At 40.5% G+C, this 16,672-nt stretch overlaps 1 protein-coding gene across 1 annotated transcript in view; it reads right to left on the reverse strand.

The window, feature by feature from the left end:
- Positions 1 to 16,672, reverse strand: part of Hecw2 (HECT, C2 and WW domain containing E3 ubiquitin protein ligase 2) — a 196,522-nt gene that overhangs the window by 41,935 nt on the left and 137,915 nt on the right. Inside the window, exons 17-18 of the mRNA XM_027396880.2 lie at positions 14,768 to 14,851; positions 10,929 to 11,038 (exon numbers count right to left, since the gene is read on the reverse strand). Of these exons, the coding sequence (XP_027252681.1) occupies positions 10,929 to 11,038; positions 14,768 to 14,851 (194 nt within the window). The remainder of the gene's footprint in view (positions 1 to 10,928; positions 11,039 to 14,767; positions 14,852 to 16,672) is intronic.

The raw sequence follows: 16,672 nt of genomic DNA on the forward strand, positions 1-16,672 counted from the left end.
ATAGGTGGCTGTTTTTTTGGACTCCACTCCCTCACGTCTACTCAGTGAGTGACACAGGCTGCCTAACCTTCGAGGTATTTGCTTTTGAGATCATTGGGATAGAAGATAATAGTAATGTCACAGAAAAGTAATGTGTGTGAGTAGAGATCAAAATGGAAAAGACCTCAGGGAGGAGCTTAATTGGAGACTAAGTGGTTAATTGCCAAGTCGATAGGATCTAGAATCACCATGGAAACAAACCTCTGGGCACATCTATGATGGAATTTCTAGTTCTGGTTAATTGAGGTAGCAGGGCCCAGCCTAAAAGTTAGTGGCACTATTCCAGGGGCTGGGGTCTAGGAGTGAATAAAAAGAAGAGGGCTGAGTACCATCTCTCTGCTATTTGATTGAGGGTGTAATATAAACAACCACCACCTGTCCCTGCCACCATGTCTAACCTGACCAGATAGACTGTATCCCCTTGAACTATAAGCCAAAATAAACCTTCCTTCTCTTATATTCCTTTCTGCCCAGTATTTGGTCACAACAATGAGAAAATTAAATAACACTAAACCTGTAAGTAGAAAAGAATTTGAATTTTATACTGGTTCAGAGCAGCAAGAACTGGACTAAATATTGAATGTGTGTGCAACAGATGCTGAAGACTCTCTGAAACCTGGAGGATGGTGGGCATGCAAGACAGACAAGGACTGAAGTCAATTAGAAGAGGGATTTAAAAATCCTGATGCTGGTGTAGGGAATTGGGGGGGGGGGCTCCTTTATAGACTATTGAGGAAAGGAAAGGGAATAATGCAAAAGTGGTATTTGATTAGAGAAATTCTTCTCAGCAGACAGTGTAGGGCAGATTAAGGGTGGGAAAGAGGAAGAAGGACGGAAGGGCGAAGGGCGGAGAAGCAGTTAGTTTATACAGCAACTTAGGCCTGAGGGGATGAGAACTAGTCAGGAGTGTGGTGACTCAGAGGAACACTGAGCATGCGAAATACAAATGAGTGCCAGTAGAAAAGCAAGGGGGAGGAATGGGAAGCTCTGACAATGATAGTGTTTCTTAATAATAATGACAGCTATTGTCTGATAAGCACCTACTATGCATTAGGGATAATGCACTTTCCATAGGGGGAATCTTGAGAAATCCTCACTCCAAGTTTACAAAGTGGCTATTAAGGTTTTCATCATCACTTTGTTACTGAAGAAAATGAGGAAGCAGCTTCCTGTACAAATCCTATGCCAGGTCCAGATATTTGGGATTTGATGAGTTCTATTAGATGCTAAAAGCAGTGTGGGGAATGATGGTGGTAGCCAGAGACCCAGGAAGCTGTGTAAATATTGAGTTGCATATGACAGTCATGGATACTCTACAGACACTGGACAGGAGAACTCCTGACTTTGCCATGAGAGATCAGTTAACTCCCATGGATGAAATAAGTTAGTGTGCATGTGACACGGTGCAGTGTCTGTCATAAGAAGCCCTCTGCTGTGGTGGCTGTTAATGTTACTTGCATACATACTCAACACATAGGCAAACACGTTGGAGCTTCAGGGATGGATGTTCACAAGACTAGCTCCTGATCAGTAATCTGGAGCTTGTCTGTAGAATTATAAACCCTTTGTTCAAAGAGTTAAGAGTTAAGTCATGAAGAAAACAAAGAAATTCAACCTCACAAAATCTAGTAAACAAAAGAGAATCCTAAACAGTGGTTCTCGATCTTGAGTGCATATCAGAATCTCTTAGGAAACTTTAAAAAATTCCAAAGTTCAGGCCACACCCAAAACCATTTCATCGAATCTGTGGGGGTGAGACCCAGGCCTCCAAGTGTTTTCTACAGTTCTCCAGATGATTCCAAAATATAGCCAAGCAGAAGAATCACTTATAGGACACAAGGTTAACTTCAACCAGTGAGATGTGTGCTCAGTGTCCAATAGCTAACACAGGGCAATGGCTGCCTGTGTACTTGGAGAAGTCATTGCAGCACAAAGAGACATGAACCATAGGAGCACAGGGCTGCTGCTGGATGGAGAAAGGCCACCACCCAGGAAACCCAAGAAAGTTGTGAGAAGCTCTACAGTAGTAACCCAAACATCCCAGAAAGTAGCCATAATGAATCTTCATCAACAGGAGTCATTGATGGAAAACAGACAATGAAGATCAAAGACTGAATGAAAACTCTTTAAAGACTCAAAAAGAAACATCATTCTTTAGCTGATTACTTTAAGAAGTAGCTTATACACTATGACTGTATAGTGAGATAGATTAAGGCTGTTGGAAATGACAGTGGATTCTGTCATTCTCAATACAGACAAAAAGTTAGCCTTTACGCTATGTCTAAAATCCACATATGAGTGAATACATACCATGTTTTCCTACAATTCACACTGCCAGAGAAGCTAGTAAACAAGGAGGACCCTAAAAGAAACATACCTGGTCCCCTGGAGAAGGGGAAAGGGACAAGATCTCCTAAGCAAATTGGGAGCATGGCGGGAGGGGAGAGGGAGCTAGGAGAATGAGAAGGGGAGAAGAGGAGGGGAGAGGAGGGCATGAGAGAGCAGAATGGTTGAGTTGGGGGAAGAATAGAAGAAAACAAGAAAGGAGATAACGTAATAGAGGGAGACATTATAGGTTTAAAGAGAAATCTGGCACTAGGGAAATGTCTGAAGATCTACAAAGATGACACCAACTAACAATCTAAGCAACAGAGGAGAGGCTTCCTTAAATGCCCTCCCCTGATAATGAGATTGATGAGTGACTTATATGCCATCCTATAGCCTTCATCCAGCAGCTCGTGGAAGTAGAAGCAGACACCCACAACTAATCAATGAATTGAACTGGAATCCAGTTGCAGAGAAGGACCAGTGATGAGCAAAGGGGTCCAGACCTGGCTGGTGAAATCCACAGAAACAGCTGACCTGAACAACAGGGAGCTCTTGGTCCCCAGACTGATAGCTGGGAAACCAGCATGGGACTGATCCAGAACCCAGGAATGTGGGTGTCAGTGAAGAGACCTCAGAAATCTATGGGGCCTCCTGTAGTAGATCAGTACTTATCCCTAGCATAGGTGTGGACTTTGGGAGCCCATTCCGCATAGAGGGATACTCCCTGAGCCAAGACACACAAGGGTAGATCTAGGCATCCCAAAGGATATGACAGACTCTGATGACCCCCTATTGAAGGCCTCACCCTCCCTGGGGAGCAGAAAGGGTATGTGATAGGTAGCGTTTTAGTTGGGGGGGTTGTTGGGGAGGAGGGAAGAGAGATGGAACTGGGATTGACATGTAAAACAATCTTGTTTCTAATTCTAATAAAAATGAATAACATTAAAAAAAAGTTAGCTCTGCATCCATTTATGCTCTAGGCAAGGGACTTAAAGATGGAGTCTGGTAACAGAAATGTTTCAAGGCAAACATTATTTTGCTAACAGTTCTGTTATGAAAAATAATCTCATATATATCACTTAAAATCACAGTAAATAGTGCTGCTGGCCTTTGTCAAATTCTGTGTTTGTTTTTAAGTCTCATGTAGCCCAGGCTGGCTTCAAATTCACTCTGTAACCAGGCATAGCCTGCTTTTCCTTCCTCCACCTTTCAAGTGCAGAAATGATAGGCATGTGCCACTACACGAGGCTCAGAACTTGTATTTAAGAAACTTCTGAGAGATGGGGAACACACACATGTAGTAGGTGGAAATGTTTTTGGAGGGATCTGAAGTAGGGTTTAAAAGGTTAGGGGTAGAGTATGTACTGTCTTGTGAACCAGCAGATGAGCTAAAATAGGTAGTTGGGGAAAGACCTGTTGGAGGAAACCTTGCCAGTAGGAGCTGACTGGAGGGCAAGGTGGGAAATGTGACACAGAAAAGACAGGATCCTGAGTGGACTAGGACTTCACTCTTCAGTACAAGAAGTCACTGATGGTTTTTCAACAAGACTAATATTGAAAGAGCTATATAATTCCAGAGGTTAATCTGGCTTTAATATGGACACCAGACTCAGGGAGCTAAGCATTTTATGTGGAAATAGACTAGACCTTCATGGGAGTTGCTTCGGTGGTGGCTGTAAAGCTATGTTCCTCATTTTAAAGTATAAATAAGATTCTGACCATCTATAGTTTTGAATAAGTATTATATTTATTAATCTTGAGAGGTTAATTTTGTTTTGGGAAAGGATAGTGTTATTAGAGTACATTTAAAAAACAACATAGAAATTTTAATGACATGTTGTTTAACACAACTTACAAAACTGTTTATTGTTAAAATAAAATTATTTTAAAAAGTAGTGGGGCCAAGGCTGGTTATATAGCCCAAGCTGCCATGAAACTTGAAAAATTTGAAATATTCCTGTCTCCATTTTCCCAGGTCTGGGATTATAGGTATGAGCCACCATACCCCAAAACAGCTGTCATATAATTAATACAAGTCAGGTTTAACGGCCAAGAGCTTCCAAGGAAAGAATGAGGTTATTTTGGTTCTAGAAACCAAAAAATGTTCTTGGAAGACTGAGCTGACAGAAACGTATGGGAACCACAACCGCAATGGAAGGCCCTTTCTCTCAGAGAGCTCTTTCACAGTCTTTAGAGTCTCACCAAAGGGAATTGCATGGGAAAAGGTCAGCTGCTTCTAGGAAATGACCAAATGGAGGATGGACTTCATGGATGGCTAGTACTGTGTTAAGTATTTGCATGAAATTTTTTTTAGTAACAGTTATTAGGGCTGTTATCCTTTGTCACTGCTAGGTAGATCTTAAGAACTTTCGTAGGATCTGTACATTTTCCATACAGTTACAACACTGCATAATGACAAACTATAAAATTCTATCTGACACAATATCTCAGATGATACTAGAAGAATTTTGGCAGCAAATTCTAGAGAAGTCTGTGTTTTTCTGCTTCTGGGTCCTGGAATCCAGTTGGCTTTATGTTCTGCTCTGAAAGGATTTGAACCTTGACTACACAACTCCAGGCTACTGTCCTAGTACAGTTTAGAGGCCCACTTCTTCCCTGGTTCCTTACACACACACACACACACACACACACACACACACACACACACACACACACACACACTCCTCTCAATCTTTTGTAGCAAGCTTTTTTTGTCAGACTATCTTTGGATTGCCAGCCCCCAAATAATGACACGGAGACTTCTTATTAATTATGAAAGCTTGGCCTTTAGCTTAGGCTTGTCCCTGCCTAGCTCTTATAATGTAACTAACCTGCTTCTATAAATCTATGTTCTGCCATTTGGCTTTTTGCCTTTTTTTCAAGTACAGCATGTCCAAGTTGTTCATCTGATGGTAAATTCCATGCCTAGATTCCTCTTCCTTTTCTTCCCTCTCCCCAGAAATCCTGACTATCCTCTCTTGTCTAGTTATTGGCTATTCAGCTTTTATTATAATACCAATCACAGCAACACATCTTCACACGGTGCACAAATATTTCACAACAATCCCCATTAGTAACAAAGAACAAGCCAATGAGCATTACAATAATGTCTAGCCAGCCTCATCTTCTGGAGCTCAGTACAGCACTGTTAAGAGGGGAATGCCATGGAGATAGCTTGGACAAGGCACAGCTGTGCAAGTCCTTATATCTATATCCTATTTCCTAGGAGGAGCAAAAGTCCTACATCTATGGATATTCATATACACACCACTTAATTTTTCCATTGTTCATTTTTGGGGGGGACTGGGGATTAAAGTTGGACTTTTGTGTATGTGTCAGGCAAGCAATCTATCACCTAGCTGTACACTCAGCCTAATTTTTTACTTCTATTTTGACAAACTCTCACTAAGTTGCCCAGGCTAGCCTTGAACTCACTTTGGAGCCCAGGTAGGTCTTTAACTTGCCATCCCTCTGTCTTTGCCTCTTAGGTAGCTGGGATTGCAGGCTTGAGCCGTAAGGCTTGGCTCATACCATTTACTGAAAATAAATTGATAACTGTGGCTTTTCAGACTTGCCTAAGAAGAAACTTACTAAAAAGGGAACATTGAAAGGTATGCCTAAAATAGACACCTGACAGCACTAGGGGTGAGGAAAAGGAAGATTAATAACAAAAAATAAAATATATACACTAGCCCAGGATTTACTAACACAAAAATAAAAAGAGGACACGAAGCTCAGAGGGAAGATGTGAGGGTACTGGAGGCAGTCAGAAGACAGTACTAGTGGATATATTTGATCGATATATATTATATGAATGTATGGAACTTTCAAAGAATAAAAAAATGATTAAAGCTAATAGTCATATCATAACAGTACTGGGAAGAGGGGAAAAAAGAATGAAGAGGGCTGGGAAGGAACAGAGAGAAGAGAAATGTCTCTAAGAGGAGGAGGTAACATATGCAGCCAGTAATATCCAAGTGTTTGTGGGAAGAAAAGATCCTTTTGGAGGAAAATAAACCTCTCCCATGGTCTATTCCACTGAGACAACCCTGATGAAGACCCAGGAGGCTCCTCAGTGCTGTGAGTCCAGCCACCTCATGCTGCTTGTAGCTCCAATTACTCCAGTCCTGGTGACATCACCATAGTTGTGAACCAAATTCAGACCCAATGACCCTCCACACACCATGCAGCACCTCAATGTGTCACCAATATGAAAACAAGGAGAAAAACAAATGGATGAAGAATTTCAATGAATGTGGTGTTAAACAAATTCTCATGCCACTGACACCATAGTTTTAGTGCCCTGGAAAATGCACACAGGAAAGTATATCTCCAATATATTAGAAAAATTAGGTGTCATTGCATTTAAATTCCTAGAGATATGCCCTTAGGCAGATTCTTTTGGTTTCCTATTTGGCACAATAAACCATATGGTGTTTGCAAGAGATCTTTTCCTTTGGACACAGCTGAGGTTGGACTGGCATTATAATGGCCCTAGAAAAATAAACCTTCACATTCCAAAAATTTGACAAGTTTTTGGTGAACACTCTCACAGCTGCAGAAAGCAGTGAGTCAAAGTTTCCAACGCCCCTCTTCTCTTGAAAAGACATGGAAATGTGCTTGGAATGAGGAAAATTATGGAAAGATTATCTGGTTCCTAGGCACTCAGACTGAAGATCATTAAAATTTATTATTGTCATAATTCTCACAATATCATTCTCAAACCACTAAAACTGGTGAAATTCTAGTCACAAGAAAAGCACCAGACCACTTAAAAATTATTTTTGAAATGTTGATTTTACTTGGCCTGCAAAGGGCCTGGTAGAAGCAGAAGCCGTTTTCAGAAAAACAGATTCCTCCACAGGGGAGATGAGGTTAGTGAGGCCTGGCTCTTCTCATGTGGGGTCACTTACAGTTGCTTCCACTATTATCAGGCAGTGCATCCCAATCTCAACATCAAACCAAGCCTGTTGGGGCAGAGCCGCCAAGAATATGGAGATGATTTTTCCTGCAAATTAAAACCACCACAAACACTGCTGGCAATTTAGTTATGGCTGGATTACACATGTCATTGGAAAATGTTTAACTCCGAGTTTCCAGAATACACTTTGTTACTGCCATGAATTATTTGGGTGCATCTGTGATGCTAAAAGATGTGTACTCTGTCACCATTTAGAATGTCTGCACAGAAAGAGAGCATGGTCAGGCAGTCTTTGAGAACATGCTTATGTGGGTTCAGAAGACAGAATCTGGGGGTCTATATCTTTCGCAGGGAGGAAAAACCTTGGAAAAGGTCTAGAGAAAAAGAGCTGTGGCTGGCATGAACCAAATTACACATGGCTATTCTTGTTTAATCATAAGACATCAAGACAAAAAGACAGCCCACTGAAAACTTTAGCATACATCATACTTAAGACAAAGACCTCTCCAAATGATTCAATGCCTAAACCAGCCAAGCTTGCAAGTCAGGAAGAAATCGACTCACACATGCCGGTCATGGATGGCTCACCGAGCGACAAAGTATACTTTTGTACATATTTACAGGAAGAAAGAAAAAAGAATAAATTAATGTTTACTGGATATTTGCAATGCAAGGTACCCCCCCAAAAATGAAACAAAAAAAAAACCAACCCCAAGAGGTGGGATGATAATTACTCCATCCATTTTATTTAAGGAGACTCAAATTTCTGGCAGGAGATCAACTGTCCGAAGTCTCTCCAGAGGCAAAAGAACCCACTGAGGCCAGCTATGGATTCTGTAGTGTCAGACACCGATTTCCCTTCATGTGTCAGTCACATGTGTCTCTCTAACCGTTCCAATGCTGTTCTGTGTACTGCCTTCTCAAAGGATGCATGGCAGCAACAGCTTCTGTCTCAGTCAGCAGCACCCCGAGACGTGTGTGCACACAGGTTCACCTTCCCCAGCAGAGTCCCTTCCTTTAAATTTCTGCCTCTGATCTACTGTCTGACTTTGTTTTTGTGACAACTATACTTTATAAGAAGAACATTCTCCACATGTGACATTCACCTAGCATCACGTTGTACCTGGCACAATTCAATGTATCACCATCTAGAGCCTGCTTTGGCAAAGATAATTTATAACTTTGAGTTTCACATTCCATAGTCTCTCTTAGGACTTCATTCTTTTTGAACCCTCTGAGTATCTGGCTATATTAACCATACCTCCTTGCAAATGGATTCCCCTGGAAACATCTTCCTAATTGTATTCCAAGTCCACTACCCCTTTCGTTCACTCCTCCACCTTAGCACAACCCTTAGATATGAGAGTTCTCCGTGTGACCATTTTGTTTTGTATTTTCAATACTTCCTCTATATGCTAGGCTTCAGTTCTCATAACACTGAATTCCTAGCAGTATGTCAATATGAATGGTCCAATTGTCTTTGGTATCTCCTAATTGTATTTTCCACTTGTCTTTGGGTATCTCAGACTGAAAGCCCCCAAATGTCTCAGTAAAACATGTAACAAGTCAAACTCATTTTACATTTCTCTACAAGTTAAACCCTCTCCCTTTCTTGGCTAGTGATGCCAACATCTGTTGGGCATTGTGGGCAAGAAGACCTTCTCAACCTCCTTGGCTTTTCCTTATCTGAGCTCAGTCCTAACATCTCAGCATGTTACATGCCCCATCCCTGGGTTCCCTTCACTGCTGCCCCTCCCAAATGACTGTTCTGCCTCCAGTCCCTTAGAGTCTGCCATCCTCCCCTTTGCCAATAAAACTGATCATCAGAAAATAGGGTATCACTGGCATTTTACTTTTTGTAAAGTTTCTGAGGTTTCACCAAAACCCAGTTTTCAAGGCATGGTTAGCAGAGCCAAATGCTGAAGATGAGGTCCAAAGACAAGTCACTGGGTTGAAATCCATGAAGTTATTAATGACCTTTAGTCTGTACTCAGTTGGTCACATAGGAAGACCTCAATCTGGCCTGAATTTCCAACTCAAACCTTGAGAACTACCTTCCATTTCTATACCTCTTTAGCCAGAATGTTCTTCTGTCTTTGGTCCATCTAGGAAATTTCTAGTTCTCCTGACTTTTGTTTGCCTGTTTGGTCCTTTTGAGATTCTTTTCCTCCCTGCCTAGTGCTGGGGACCAATCCCAGGGCTAGGCAAGTACACTACCACCCAACAAAATTTCCAGCCCCGCCTAGTAAATTTCTATTCACTCATCCTTCAAGGTTCCCTCACACCTGTTATCTTAATCTCCCCTAAACAACTGTTCCCACACCTATGTTCCCAGATGTCTCACCATTACAGCATTGGCCACTGAGCTTCATAGTCACTGCTGACTCACTATAAACCCTTCAAAAGCAGAGGCTATGTTATTCATCTTTAAACCACTATGGTCTAGTTCACTGCTTGGATCATAGTTGGATGCTCAATAAATCTGTGTTACGTGGACAAATTAATGGAGCTCTTCCTGTTTGCAGTGTTCAATTAGACTGCAGCTTTATTATCAGAACAATGAGTGAGATCGCATGTTATACATTAAAGAGCACAGCAGCTTTCAGTGACCCATCTGAAGTCTGAATTTCTACTGAAATGCTCTTCGTCTATAAAAGTGTGAATAACAAACACATTGCCTAGAATAAAGATAAAGTTGATGTTCTGTCAACATCATGGCTACCTTCCTTAAAAATTCACTTTTATAAAGCTCCACTTACACCATTTAATCACTCAGCCATTCACTACCCCTTAATTCACATTGATTCCTTCCAAAAGAGTTCAGATAAGTTTTCACTCATCAGCATATTCCATCTGCCCATTCATCTTCCTCGTACCATCTCATAGTATGTGGGGAAAACACCCAAGTCCATTATACCAAATAATTTAAATTCTATATTATTTCTTGAAAGTGGAGACATGGTTTTTATTGTCTAACAGATCAGTACCCTCAACCAAACTTTAAATCAAAAGAGCTCACCTAGTATTTTATGCCTAATATTTCCAAGAAGCTTTAGGCACTAGACAGCAAAATGAAAAGTAAATTCTACAATGGGATACATTATGCTGTTGTGGAATATTTGTGTACACTGTAAAGATGTGTCTTTGCCAAGACACTTTCTGATTTGTTTAATAAAGAGCTTAATGGCCAATAGCTAGGAAGGAGAGGATAGATGGGATTTCTGGGCAGAAAGAGAACTCTAAGAAGAAAGGCAAGTTGCTAGCCAGCCTTGAAGCAATTAGGACTTGTGTACTGAGGAAAGGTAAAAGCCATGCAGCAGAAGGTAGATTAATGGAAGCAGGTTAGTTTGAGTTATAAGAGCTATTTGGGGAAAAAAAACCAAAGTAAAGGTCAAGCTTTCATAATTAATAATAAGTCTCTATGTCATTATTTGCAAACTGTTGTTCCAAGAAAGGCCAATGAGAACACATATTACATTATACTACTAACATTTATCCTCCTATTTATTATCTTTCAATGAACTTACAAGGGGGTAAGCTACTTAAAATGGTAGCCAATACCACACAGTGTGTACCTGTAGACAGAGCACTCCCTGCTTGTGCTCCTCAGAGAATTCTCATGTGCAGCAGACAGACTTACCTGGTGAGTTCTGGGGAGATGACACGGGGGAGCCTCTCGGGGACTGACAGTAGCTGGGGTGGAGTAAGGCATGTGGAGGCACATACGACATTATCTCTTCCTCAAATAAGCTAGGAAAAGACATGAAATAGAGTATATACATTAGCCAAAGAGGCTGAGAAAACTGTTTCCATAATGAAAAGGAGGAAGGATCCTGACATGCCTCTTGACCACCTTCATGATGATTTAACAGGTAGTTTCCTTCTACAATTTCATATTTGAAAACATCCATGTACAGGTAAAACATATTTTTGTCATATGCATTTTAAATATTTTCTGTAAGTATGTAGTATGTTTGAATTTTACCCATCTCCCTCAGTCAACAGTATTACTGTATTCTGATATCTGTGTAGATACATAAGGGTATAGGATATTCATTTTGCTGGCTGTATATCAAGACATTCTATGAAGATACTAGTTTATTTATCCCTATTTTGGGGGGGAAATATTTACTTTTTCTCCATGGGGCAGTTTGAATGTAATTGGCCCCTATAAGCTCATAGGGAGTGGCACTAGGAGGTGTGATATTGAAGAAGGTGTGGTCTTGTTGGAGGAAGTGTGCCATTGTCATTGGGAACAGACTTTGAGGTCTTCTATGCTCAAGATGCTGCCCAGTGTCTCAGACTACTTCCTGATGCCTACATATCAAGATATATCCTAATCCAGCACCATGTCTGCCTGCTTACCACCATGTCCCACCATGATGATAAAGGACTAAACCTCTAAAAATGTAAGCCACCCCAATTAAATGTTTTTCCTTAGTAAGAGTTACTGTAGTCACTATGTCTCTTCACAGCAATAGAAACCATAACTAAGATACCCAACTGCATGTCTTTTTTTCACCAATGACACTATGAATGTCCTCTACATTGTTCTCCTGTTTATGTGTGTTTCTTTGTGTGAATATGATACATACACAAAAACAGAATTGCTCAGTAAAAGCATATAACCACACAACCCAATCCAACCCTCACACCAATCCTTGCAGTTCAACTAGAATTATGGCTGGTTATAAATCTACACATAGTATGGTATTCCACCAAACACTCACTTTGACATTTTGGATGTGGTTAAGGCACCTTCAAAAAGCACCCATAGTCACTGAGGTAGACTTCAGTGTTTACCAAAAATGATGGCATATACTAAAATCACCATCCCCTAAGGGTAAAAGTTAAGGATAATGGAATTTTATTTTAAGTGCAGACATAAGGTCACCTACCTTAAAAAACAAATATTATTTGAATTCAGTACCTCATATTTTAATTTTTCAAATGTTATTCTAATATAAACCTACATGTATTTATATCTTCTAATAGATACATGGATTTTTTTCATTATATGCTTTCTAAGATGATGGCATTTTCTATGGGTGTTTTTTGTTGTTGGTGATGGTGGTGGTTTTTTGAGACAGGATTTCTCTGCGTAGCTTTGGAGCCCATCCTAGCACTTGCTCTGTAGACCAGGCTGGCCTCAAACTTACAGAGGTCAGCCTGCCTCTGTCTCCCAAGTGCTGGGATTAAAGGCGTGTGCCACCAATGCCCAGCATTTTCTAAGTGTTTAATCTGCAAAGTATATGAAATATTATATGTGAAACATGCCAAGATTGGGAACAGGGCGATGGCTGACTGTTAAGAGCATTTGCTGTTCTTATAAAGGACTTAAATTCAGTTCCCAGTACCTACATGGTGGCTCATACCCATCTATAACTCTAGTCCCAGGGGATCTGACTCCCTTGCCTCTGCAGGCACTGCACACACCTTATGTGTATACACACATGCAAACAAAACATTCATATAAAAAGAGATGTGTAATTCTTAAAATTATAAAAACATTTTTTAGCCTTTTTAACTTTACAAGATATCGCCAGTTTGTGTAACAGAGAAGTTGTTTGAACAGAAACTTCAATCTCCCCAAACCTGATAATATGAGAGTGCCTCAGCCTCATTTGGCATCATCAGACTTTTTGGGTTCTAAAAATGTCATGCAAAATGGTGGCTCATTGTACAAAATTGCATCTTGTGGTTACCAATATCTTCCCACACATGTACCAACCAAATACTCATTAATTCCTGTGAGATGCCATCTCCTTTCCTTTACCCAGTTTGTGGCTCTCTTCTTTTGAAATTATTGAAAGTCATCCTTTACCTGCTCATTATCTGCTGTCAAAACCACTCTTCCAGCTTGTCTTTAACAAAAGACAAATATTTTAGCAATAATTAACTAAAATATTTAAGACTATATCATCTAAAGATTATTTAATTAAAGACAGATAGAGAATAAGACTGTTAGCCTTGGTCAGACCATTTTGAGAACCTTTTGGTTTGGTGTCAGTGAGACCACAGTAATCCAAATTCCAGACATATTTTCTTAATTCCTGCCTCTGCCCCCTGCAGACACCCTGATAGTGTTTATCTGTCACCTGACATTCTTCACTTACTACTCACCATTCTTTGTTCACACCTAGCAATGGCCAATTTCAGGCCAAAAGGAAACTTTTCAATCTCCTTCCCCATTTCCCTTTCTGACCTATAACCAGCCCAGCTAGTGTGCATAGGGGGGCTCTCATTCTCGGAGATCCCCTCTAGAGATCCTTTTTCTCCCAAATAAAAGCCTGTATTGTCTTAACTTGCCTGTTTCCTTGTCTGTCTTTCTAGCTGCTGACCTTTTGACAGATGCATGACTTTTGTTTTTTATTAATTGATTTTTATAATGAAAGTGTACAGTTTGACAGAGACATCATATTCTGGCATTAATAGAGCAACAGTCTTCGGGACTACCTGGCATGCTATACTATTTTCAGAACTAGTTCAGTATACCTCAGTTAAAAGGGTTCCTGCTAGATTGAGAAGTGACATCCTGTCCCCAAGGATCTTCTGAGTCGAGTGAAGACAGTTTTGCACCTTTGCAATCTTGCTTCAACAGAAGCAAAGGGAATGCTTTTTAGTAACAAAGGACTAGCAAGAAATAAGGCAACAAACACTAGGAGGGAGAGACTCAGAGTCAGGGTCAAAATAAACAGAAAAAAAAAAAAAAAACTCAAAACAAAAGAAACAAAAACCCCAATACCTAGAGGCCCTTAGCACTCAGGGATAAGGAAACACATTGCTTGAGTGTGGAGCACACCATCATTCCTTGCCTTTGATCCTAGGGAGACCTCCAGGGCAGTTTCTCAACTTAAACTGTGCTTGAGGGATGATATCAAACACGAGAAAGTTCCAGTTGCCCTTCCAAAGTACTCTAAAATTTAAAACCAAACCCAATTTAACCACCATGAAAGGAAACACAATGGATCAGTTCCATGAAGCACCAACAGATTGGCAGAGCCATTGACCAAACTTCAAACTTTTCATTTCCCAAACCTAAACTCTCAAAACCAGAAAGTAAATAAGCTACGCCTAAAATCTAGCAAAAAGAGACAAAGCACATTTTGAGGAAGATAAAAAAGTGGAAAGAAAATACAGACACAACCTCTGCTCTGTGCCAAGGGGTATGGTATGCTGCATAGACTTATGGCCACCTCCTGTTCAACTTGTTGAGTGGGCATTTGATTTGTTTGTCTTCATAACCTTCCCCTTTCCCAGTGGTGTACAAGCATGAGTAAGCAAGTCTCGGGGGTACCAGATGTAATCTGAAACGAACTATTATGAAAGCTGCAGCCCATGTCTTCAATGTGATGATTTCTTTAAGACTGAGGAGGAAGGAGACATTTTTAGACTATCAACACTGGCATATTACTTTCTAAAAATTTCCACAGTATCTGAGAGCAGGAACTGTCTCCCTGAAGTCCTAGTGTTCCATACCTCAGTAACATGACGAGGTCTGCATCACTGGAAAGCCTCACCAATCCAGGGGTCCCTTCAGTTCGGATAAACTGGATCTTCTCCCTGTTTAGTCACAGAAATAGTGCAAATGGATGTGTCAGGCTTTGGATGTAACTTATTGGATAACCACATTTTCTGTCTTGGGTACCTATTAAACAGCACTGTGTCATGGAACCTTAGAAATACAAATCCCCAACAGACAACAGTCTTTGCTTTTGAGAAGAACATTGTGGGACTGGAATGAGGTAGGAGAGCCCTTGTCTAGCATGCAGGAGGCCCCAAATTCATCACTCAGCACTACAAGTAAAGCAAACAAAAACAACAAAACAAAACACATGTGAATGATGCCCTGTTCCCTGGAAAGTCACTGCACCTCACAGATCAGAACCAGGAAGGCCGTGTCCCATGAGTGTTAGCATCATATTTGGAAGCACATGAAGGAAATCAAGGCCAATTATCTACTGAATTCTTCTATAAGAGATCTAAAAATTAGCTTTTATAAAAGTCTAAATTAAAAAAAAAACTTATCTTGTAGAAAAATGAGCAATTCCTTAACCTAAGAAGTTCTGCAAGGGTCGATAACAAATGCTTTGATCTTGAAGCTATCTCTAACAAATATGCACTTTATCTGTTCAGTTTATCACCAAATAAAGCAAGGCAAAGGAAAGAAAAGCAAAAAACAGACTTGCACTTTCACTAACTGTGTTCACTGGAAATGAACAAAGCAATGTATCTGAATAAATGATACAGATATTATGATGGCCTGCAGACATCCTGTGAATAAGAAGAATATCATATTGCTCATCTGAGTCACAAGGAAGATACAGTGAAGGGAAGAAAGGAGGTCGGCATCGGAGGCAGGATGTCAGTAGGAAAATTGCTCATCACTTTCTACATACTAACTAGTAGGCAATGAAAACAACTGGTTTTGATTTTTCAAATGAGAACATACCAAGGCGGGCTGGGACTAGTTTTCTACCAGGCAAGTATATTTGTCACAGTGACAAGCTATGGGTCATGCTTTCAGGAGACAGAGCTAGAGCACATCATCTGCTTATCTACTGATTCCTTCCTTCCTACCTTCCTTCCTTCCTTCCCTTTCTTCCTTCCTTCCTTTCTTTCTTTCTTTCTTTCTTTCTTCTTCTTTACTTCCTTTTTCTTACTTCCTTTTATTTCCTTTTCTTCCTTCCTTCCTTTCTTTCTTCCCCCTCTCTCTTTCCTTCCTTCCTTCCTCCCTCCCTTCCCCATCCCTTTGTCTCTTTTTTTCTTTTTCTGGTTTTTCAAGACAGACTTTCTCTGTGTAGCCCTGGTCGTCCTGGAACTCATTTTGTAGACCAGTCTGGCCTCCAACTCAGTCACAAGGTGATAAACAGTCATGCATGGTATCTACAGTATCCAAAATATGCTTCTATCATTTTCATTGTTTTGATCACCAAAATGAGAAGACTGTCTCCTGAGTGCTGGGATTAAAGTACGAGCCACCACCCCCAGCTCTCTAGTTCTTTCTTACTCTTCTAGTCACACATCTTTTCTTCAAGCATTTCTCAAGCACCTGGTCTATGCTGGGAACAGTTTCCCACAGACTTGAAATCCTATAAAGAAAACCACAAAATTGACTATCCAGGAACTTATGGTGCTATAGAAAACCAAAGGCAATTACCAATATTACTATAAAACTATGTAAAGTGCTCTGTTCATATAACTGAGCTGTTTTAGGTTAGATATACACCTGGCCTAGAGGCCCTTTCTAAAGTCTTTTCATGTAAAAACAAATAACGAGCTTAGTTCCTGATGATTAAGTGAATGGACCAAGGGAGAGGAAGAGAAATTCAGCAAGCGAGTCTCAGAAATGGCACATACTTTCCAAGAATGAAGAAGGAAATG

The sequence above is a fragment of the Cricetulus griseus genome, chromosome 2 (genome assembly GCF_003668045.3).
Source record: "Cricetulus griseus strain 17A/GY chromosome 2, alternate assembly CriGri-PICRH-1.0, whole genome shotgun sequence".
NCBI lineage: Eukaryota > Metazoa > Chordata > Mammalia > Rodentia > Cricetidae > Cricetulus > Cricetulus griseus.